This window comes from Ictidomys tridecemlineatus, unplaced genomic scaffold, assembly GCF_052094955.1.
Source record: "Ictidomys tridecemlineatus isolate mIctTri1 unplaced genomic scaffold, mIctTri1.hap1 Scaffold_665, whole genome shotgun sequence".
Classification (NCBI taxonomy): domain Eukaryota; kingdom Metazoa; phylum Chordata; class Mammalia; order Rodentia; family Sciuridae; genus Ictidomys; species Ictidomys tridecemlineatus.
The window spans coordinates 40,363-49,563 of record NW_027524667.1 but is presented as its reverse complement, the minus strand read 5'-3'; the positions used below and the strand labels follow the sequence as shown (position 1 = coordinate 49,563).

General features: G+C 35.1%; 1 protein-coding gene across 6 annotated transcripts in view; it reads right to left on the bottom strand.

The window, feature by feature from the left end:
* Positions 1-3,227: 3,227 nt before the first annotated feature.
* The window catches only part of LOC144374372 (transport and Golgi organization protein 1 homolog), a 41,052-nt gene continuing 35,078 nt past the window's right edge, over positions 3,228-9,201 (bottom strand). For 5 of the 6 annotated variants that reach the window (XM_078037221.1, XM_078037222.1, XM_078037223.1 and 2 more), the window contains 8 exons: positions 8,638-8,698; positions 8,487-8,522; positions 8,343-8,410; positions 8,123-8,223; positions 7,804-7,941; positions 6,767-6,843; positions 5,037-5,187; positions 3,228-4,028 (listed from right to left, as the gene is read on the bottom strand). In XM_078037221.1, coding sequence (XP_077893347.1) covers positions 3,751-4,028; positions 5,037-5,187; positions 6,767-6,843; positions 7,804-7,941; positions 8,123-8,223; positions 8,343-8,410; positions 8,487-8,522; positions 8,638-8,698 — 910 coding nt within the window. In that variant the 3' untranslated portion in view covers positions 3,228-3,750. The remainder of the gene's footprint in view (positions 4,029-5,036; positions 5,188-6,766; positions 6,844-7,803; positions 7,942-8,122; positions 8,224-8,342; positions 8,411-8,486; positions 8,523-8,637; positions 8,699-9,201) is intronic. The other variant, XM_078037224.1, reaches the window with a different exon arrangement.

Below are 9,201 nucleotides of genomic sequence, written 5' to 3'. Positions count from 1 at the left end.
CCAGATTGTAGCTGTGATTTTTTTTTCCAGATGACCAGATTGTTTTTCTGAAAGTGAGCACATTTTTAGTCATGTTGATTAGTTGTTCTACATCACATTGCTATTGTTTCTAGGGTTAACATTAATGATTCTAGGGTTAACATTAAAACCATCTCTCTCAGAATAATTACAAATTTGGGGGTGGGTTTACGTCTTCTAAATCATGTCATCTAAAAATTGAGTCAGATGCTAATGAGATACTTTAGGAACAACTGCTGTTTTTCTGACAACTGATTGTGAAACCTTAAAACCTGCATACCTTGTCTTTATAACGTGATGAGTATGAAAAATCTGGAAAGATATTTTATTTTTAATATAGGTAGATATGACTGCCATTTATTTCCTATTTAGATATATTGACATTCATATAAAAATATGCAGGTCATTAGCCTATTATAATTTCACTATTTACATTACTTTTAACTTGATGAGACATAAATAAAACTTTCATAGTACACAAGGTGCATATTTGATACACAGAACATAAAGATTTGTGAGGAGCTTTTTTGTGGGTTACATGTAGAACCCACGTATTTTAATATTCAATATTTTAAATGAACAATGCATGAAGGGAATGCAATACTTGGCCTATTTTTAAACTAGTGTAAACCCTAATCATACCATCCGTTTGCTTTTTAAAACAAATAACAGTTGTTTTAGCCCTTGCACTTCAAGAGATCTAGTCTTTAATTTTTCAGTTGTCTGTTAGGTCAGTTTTGTTTACTAGACTCATAAAACTATATGAGCCTGAAAGAATTATCAACCAAATTTAGTCTTTTCTTTCATCTGGATTGGGTTAATTTCACAAGTGCAAAAATAGTTCAGTCTACAGTAGTTCTAGGAAATGAAGAATTTGCCTTAATAAAACGTTCACTCAACTGAAACTCTGAGTAGTCAAAATTTCCAGACTGTAAACTTCTCAAGAGAAGGGCCTCATCTTCTCCATGTCATGTAAACTTTCCAAGGTGCTTGGCAGGACTCTGTACCCTGTGGAGTACTCAGTACCTTTTTGTTTGATGTTACTGATGTTTGATGTTGCTCCCTTAAAATCTGCTATTAAAATGTAGCAAAACGGATACATTGTTCTTTCTGTTCTCTCATACTATAAAACATGTATATCAAAGTGATAATTTAAAAAAAAAACAAACCTTTTTTTTTGGTTGTAGATGGACACAGTACCTTTATATTTATATGTGGTGCTGAGGATCAAACCCAGTGCCTCACATGCAACCCCAGCCCCTCAAAGTGATAATTTATATGAAGAAACATTTAGCATCCTTCACATAAGAATGCTTTTTTTAACCTCTATTTAATTATGTGGTGCTGAGGATTAAACCCAGGGCCTTGCCTGTGCTAGGCAAGTACTCTACCACTGAGCCACAACCCCAGCTTCCACCAAAGAATGGGGTTATATGAAAAAAAAAAAGAGGATGCTTTGTATGAATGTCTTTCATCAGCATTAAACAAACTTAAATTGAACATTGTCATCAGCTTAGCTTTAATTCAGACCTGAATGACCAAACCTCCCCCCCCCAAAAAAAAAGGTGATTTTATCTTGAAGCAGTTAACACAAAGCAATCTGTATCTCACAAATTAGTTGTTTAAATTTACTTTCTAGTGTGGGAGGGGATGAGTTACTGGACAATAATTACAACTATAGCAAACCCCAGCTTCCACCAAAGAATGGGGGTTATATGAAAAAAAAAAAAGAGGATGCTTTTGTATGAATGTCTTTCATCAGCATAAACAAACTTAAATTGAACATTGTCATCAGCTTAGCTTTAATTCAGACCTGAATGACCAAACCTCCCCCCCCCAAAAAAAAAGGTGATTTTTATCTTGAAGCAGTTAACACAAAGCAATCTGTATCTCACAAAATAGTTGTTTAAATTTACTTTCTAGTGTGGGAGGGAAAATGAATTTTAGTAAGATTCTAAAACTTTTGAGATACAAAAGTATACTTGAATCAAGGGACAGTATTCTCTACACAACCTGTATATGGGCAGCTACCTTGGGGCTTTGCTACAGAAGTGGTACAATCAATCAGATGGATGTAAGGAGAGGCAACTATGACTGTCAGAACTACGTAATACAATTATTTAAATGCTATTTTAAAATTAAGATACATTCAAAATGTGTTTGTGACTTAAATTTATTTACATGGTAAAAATGGCATAAGCTATTATATGGTTTTCCTCTTACACACAGCTGCTGCTTCTGATATTAAATGGAGGTTATGTAGATAGAATTTGAGTCCTTTAGGAAGAATTCATTTTTATTCTGAGTTATCTTCAGTAGTTTAGAGACTTTGTTTCACAGAGATTTTGTTTCACACTGAAGCTTTTGCCCCTATTTTGAGAATACTTAGGGGACATAAAAAAACAATGATATGTTATGTTCTAGGTTTCAACAATCCTATTACTTTCTAGAATTTAAAAGAATGGAAGAATATGGTCTAGCAGTAAACAAAAGTATCAGGCTTTTATAATTTTATTTAAATCTTAAACCTCTTAAAATGTACTGTTAAAATTGCCGTAATTAAAATTACAGTTCTGGAGAGCTAGTTCTTAGAAACATTGTTTTAAAGACAGTAGTTACAGATCCAGGACTTGCTTTAATTGTTTTTTAAATAAAATATGTTTGAGTATCTATCAAAAAAAAAAAAAGAATTTAATTCAGCCCGTAGTTGCTGAGTAAAGACATTATAAGCCTTAGAGTTTCATTCATTCTTAGAGGATTATACTTTTCTAATTTTTTTATCATATTCCTTGAAAATCAGTGGGAAGGTATGGGAAAGAGAAGAGTGTGTTGTGTACATTTTTAAAAAGAAATTTCCTTATTTTTTATAGACACAACATACCACCTTATATTTTACTGTTACAATGCAATAATGGCAAAAGCAGTAGCTCTTGCTACAAATGTAAACTCATTCTCAGAAAAGCATTCTCACATGGACAGTGGTTAGAAAAAAGTACATGAATGTGCTACAAAAATAGAGCCACAAGACTTCTCACAAGTAAAAGAAATCCTCTGTAGAAGTCCACAGTTGACCAAGGTCCAGCCTCCTTAACAGTGAGCAACAGGGAATATGCTGCCAAGTCACTATCTTCAGTTCTGAGAGTGCGTTTACATGCTTCCCCAATGGCACAAAATCTCATGACGATCCAATGAATCAACAGACACTTGGGAAATATTAATAAACAATTTTTATGAACTATTACAACAAAGAACTTCAGCAAGAAGGAAAATGATGTTTATGATCTTTGAGTAAACATTTTTAGCCCAACAGTCTCTGCGACCAGATATTGAAAGAGAAAAAAAATCAAGCTTATAAAACACCATTTCTCTGTTATCAACTGGAATACACTAATAATAGGATAATGGAAATACATGTTCTTAAAGCATTTCCACAGGAAATGTACATAATTATGACATTCTAAATCATTTAGCAATTGTATATGCTACATTAACTAAAACAAAGGTATTCCTTATTGCACATTTTTAAATTGGAAGGATACTCTAGCTTAAGTGGGGGATATTTAGGGGGAAAATATTTTGGCTCAAAATGTATACTGCGCCAAGGCAGCTTCATTCTGAAAACATAAACCATTTAAAATAAACTTTTATATTTTGAAGCCAATAATCCTTTAACTCTAAGTGTCAGAGGTTAATTTTATGGGCCCTGTTTTTAAGGCCTGTGAACAGCCCTCACTACTCTTGAGAATTAGGTGGAGTTTCATCTTTAAAGCCTGAAGGCATTAAGTCTTTTGCAGCAGGTGGTTGCCCATAGTCTTGGGGACCATGAGTTGGAGGTGGTAATGGGGCACCAGGAATGAAGTACTCTCTTGGGCCAAATGAGCCTAAAGGTCTAAATGGTGCTGGTGCAGGTCCTGGAAAAAAATCACGAGGGTCAAAAGGCAAATCCCATTTTCCAGGTGTAACACCTGGTGCATATTCTCTGAAGCCTATTGGTGGACGCATACCAGGACCTGGAAAATAAAAAGGAAGTTATGTAAATACCAGAAATTTCTGAACTAGGGTGATTTCAAGTATGTTAATATAGTCTTTAATTTCTCCCAAGCCTAGAACATCAGCTGGTGAACATCCTGACTTGCCAGATGAGGCAAACTGAGATGGAACAAGTTTAGGTTATAGCCTTAGACCAACCAGCCATGAAGCAACATATTAAGGATTTAACATGGCTCTACCTAGCTCCAGGCTTGTCTTTTTTCTTTCCCTACTATATAATTGCAGAATTATTTCTATCTCACAAGAGCTCCATTTATATTTGGAAGTATTACCATGACAAGATGATAGATTATGAAATAAGAACTTTACTACATCAAAGAAATTTTGATAAAAGGAAATCTCACTATCTATTACTGTATCCATTAAAAATTCATGAAGTATTTCAGCATGGACTTTACACATGCCATCAGAATCAAGGTGCACGCATGCCCTCCTGGAAAAGGCCTTCCACAGCCACCTAATTAAACCAGGAACATTTATTAGGTCACTGTTAAATCCTCTTTAACACTTCCCTCTGACTTTTTTCAAGGTAAGGAGGGTTTGACTTTTCCTTTTCTATATTCTATAACCTACTGCTTATGCTTCCATTATGGGTGATTACAAACTTTATGTTATAGGATTTTCATATCTGTGACAAAATTTTAAGTTATGGCATGCGTCTCATCCACCTTTCCATCTATTGCAGTGCATATCAACAGATTTTCAACAAACATCTGCAGAAGTAATATTTCTGGCTTTTCTATATATAGCCCCTTATCCTTGTCTATGAGAGATAGCTATTGCCTATCTCAGTATAAGATTATGTAGTGTCCCATATGTCCCAGAAAACTGGAGGAAAAGTTAAAATGTACTCAGCTTTATCCTTTCATTGTTAAGACCTGAGATAGCAACCAACTGTTTTAGCAAGCAATAGAAGTGGAAGATGAATGTGATTTATAAGTCAATCACTACTTTTCAGATCATCATACCAAATGGTGGAGGAATTGGCCGAGGCCCAAAAGGCCCACCGAGCTGAAGTGGCGGTCCATACCAAATGGGAGGTGGTGGAGGCCGTCCCATCGGGGGTCCCATGAAGGGTACCCCTGAGAAAGGAGGGGGCCCTTTCATAGCCATATGAACCTGCAATTTAAGATTTGAAAGCAGTTAAAAGTTTTAAAATTCCTATGTATTAAGACAAAGTACCAATACCTATAAAAGCTAAAACCCAAAACCTGTCCAGAGAACACCATCAGTGCAACAAAACTCTACCCACCCCTCCTGTGTATTCCCACTGACAGCTTACAGAAGTTGGAAGGATGCCACAAGAGGGAGCAGTTTGTTACTGATTATATCTGCACAGGAAAGGGAAAGGCAAGAGGACTGGCAGGGGTTATTAACAGAGGTGATTTCTGACCAGTATGTCATGCTGTATTCACTACAATCTATTTCAAAGGGAGTCCCCCCATCCCCATCACTTCCCTTTCATCACAATAGCTCATTACTTCCATATTAAGAATGAACAGAATAAAATGAAAAATCCATTCTCTACTCATGTAATAATAGCTACTATTCTACTATATCTTCAGTAAGTCTTTCATATATTATTCAACCTCTGAGATCTTTAAGTAGACTGTCTTGTTTTAAATAAGAGGGAACAAAAGCAAATGGGATATCATAATTTGTTGAAGGCCACACTGCATATTAAAGAACTCAATCCCAGGTTTGCCTCCAAGCCATGCTTTTCCCACCTCTATTCCTCTCTAACAATGGGTCTTTGCTCTCTTTTAAATCTTCTACTACAAAGGGGTTTGGGGTCTTATCTAAGCTGCCCTTAGATTTCTCCAGAGATGTATATTCCAGGAATATATATACACTGGAACTTGAGAAGTATTTTCCATCACAGTGCTATATACACAAATTAGGAAGACAAGCCTTTAATATTTACTTTCATTTACTGTACACCATTTGAGATATTGATTTATCATTTCCTATGAGTAGTGGGTTTGAAACTAAACAATTAAAAATTTATTTTATTATAGAGCTGCAGAAGACCTACCAGATATAATAGCAACACAGTTACAAGAGAATACACTTATGTGAACAAATGAGACCATTTCTTGGGACTGGCTCAAGAAGTCATTTCAGATGATCATTGTTTCACAGAAAATCTGATACCAATCTAATTCAAATCACTCAAAATAGGGTTTGCACAAATGCAGGAATTCTTAAATAACATTCTTCCAAACAAAAATAAAAATGATGAATTATATAATTTATAATGAATTTACTTTGCCTTAGAACATTCAACACAAAACACCATATAAAGTTAGAGTGATAACTTTTCACATTCTGTAGTTCATTATAGTTGTACACACTTAAGCAACATTCCCAAGTTAAAGAGAAAAGTAAGCTCAATATTGCATGCAGTTTAAAGCAAACAAGATCAGTGTCAAGCTCTGAATATCCTTCCCATAAATGCACAGAATAAAACCCAATTCAGTTCTCAACCTCTAAGTACTTACTCCAACTGGATGCTCAGTCAAAGAAGTAAGGGTGGAGACTGAGGGGGTCTCAGGTTCTTGGGGAACAGTTTGCTTTTTAAAAAACAAATGGGATAGTACAAATAGAACACAAAGAAGGATAAAGCAAAGAGCAAGTACTGTAGGAAAGCTACATGTTCCTGCATGACCACATGATTCACAGTAACTACAGAACTTACCTTGCCCTCATTCGTCACCTTAGCTGGAGAAGAACTTCTGGAGCTGCTGTTCATGTGAGCTGGACCACATCCTGAGTCTGTTAGAGATCAAAGAATGGATTCAGACTATTCTAACATGAAAAGAATAAAAATCCTCCATCCACAATTACAGATTCTTTGAAATTACTTGGTCCCTTTACCAGAGGCAACGGGTTTCCTAGATGCCTCAGAAGACCAGTACGAGGTAAAGGTCCATCCATTGACCTTGGGAAAGAAAGATCAGAGCCCTTGTATGTATTTTTCAGAAGAAATAAACCACTGGTGGACAGGTCAGGATTCAACAATAACTAGAAAGCAACATGAAAAATGGGTTGCCCAGGGGTTGGTGTCATAGCTCAGTTGTAGAGTGTTTGCCTAGCATGTGTGAGGCACTGGGTTTGATTCTCAGCACACATTTAAAAAATAAATAAAGATATCATGTCCATCTACAATTAAAAATATTTTTTAAATGGGTTGCCCAATACGTAAATCACAATTTATGAAGAGACTTAAGTAAAATAAAGAACTGCCTTGGGTTGATAGAACAGGAGATTAATAAGTACTGGTCCTAAACTTTAAGCTATAGACTTAAAGTATGTGTAGGCTGGCTTTTCTTTAGTCTGTATAACCTGACTTCCAATCTTACCAAGACTACAGTCCTATTTAGAATTTGAAATAAGATTCAGTATTTCATGTTGGAAATAATATGTATGCTACATAAAGTTTAAGGCTTTTATAATATTTGGGAAAGGAACACCATAGAGATTTAATTTAAAGATAAAGGTTTACACTTCGCAGTGTAAAATTTAAAAGAAAAAAACAATACAGGGACCTCCAGGAAAAAAAAAAATGTTTTCTATTCTAGAACAGATTTTCCAGAAAACATTCACTAAGATAAAGTAAGAAATTATCTTCTATATATTGTACAGGCCCAAATTCAATGTTTTCATTAGAATATTCAAAAGGGGAAAAAAAAAACCTTGAAGCAGTTTACTATAAAGCAACATGTGAATGCTCACCAAATCCGTTTCTAGGCATATCTTTTTGATTAAGAGTAGCAGAAGGAGGTCTCCCAGCTGGCTCTGCTGTCAGTGGAGGGGAACATTCTCCACCATTCATGGGGGATGGACCAAAAGAGCCATTATGGATCAGTGGACCTAAAGAAAACAATGCCGTGTTACTACTTTAAGGCAGCCTTCTCCCTGACACCAACCCTCACCTCCTGCTTTAGCAAATCATTCAGATTATTTCATAACCATTACACACAGAAATAAAAAGTAATTTACATACATTCTGCACCAAGAAATAAAATAGCTCCTTTTACAAAGTGCCCCCTACCTCTCTGAGGAGGATTTTGTAAATCTGGTCTTCCCAGCATAGGTTTTACAATCCCGGGTTCATCTTGACGCACTGCGATCTTTTGGGTCATTTCCAATAGTCTTGAATATTGAGAAAGAATGGACTGAATTATGAAACAGCAATCTATTCCTTCATAGATAATATCTAGCATAACCTTAAAACACTATAAAACATATAGGAAGATACCAAAATCACATACTTCTGTCTCAAATTAGCAACTTCCCTTTTCTCTTCAGCTATAGCTCTTTCTGCAGAATGAGCTTTGAGCTATTAAAGAGAAAATATTCAAATTCAGTTGCAGTAGGCTATGCACAAAATAAAGAAAAGGGGGAAAAAATCTTACCCAATTATCATGAGCTTTCTTCTCATGCATAGCAATCTGAAAAAGACAATACATTAAAAAATATGTTTTTAGGGACTCATTATAATAGCCTATAATTGTCTGTATTAGATATCAAGAAATTCTGCAACTACAGGACAGTATTAATTACTACCTGGTTTGTAAACGAGTGCTTGGTTTTCTGTAATGCTTCTTCCATCTCTTCAATTCTCCGCCTAAGAATTACAACAATTGAATAACATTTGAAACATTTCTGACCATTTTCCCTTTATTCCATCAGCTATACTTTTAAAGACTTTATCATACATAAGAAAAACATTTCTATAGTTATATGAATCCAGTGTGATCAAAACTAATACTACAGGCCAGGTGCAATGCCACATGCCAGTAATCCCAATGATTGGGAAGCTGAGGCAGGAGGATCACAAGTTCGAGGTCAGTCTCAGCAATTAAGTGGGAACCTATGCAACTGAGACCCTGTCTCAAAGTAAAAAAAAAAAAAAAAAAGGTCTAAGGATGTAGCTTAGTAGTAAAGCACCAAAAATAAATAAATAAATAAATAAATAAATAAATAAATAAATAAATAAAATAAAATAAAGACCCAATACTAATAACTTCTTTATCATTTAATTGCTAGAGATTCTGAATGATAAATTATAATTTCCTTAACTGTTCATCAGTGTGTTCTCAAGTAATTCTGCTAGAAATATCTTCCTCC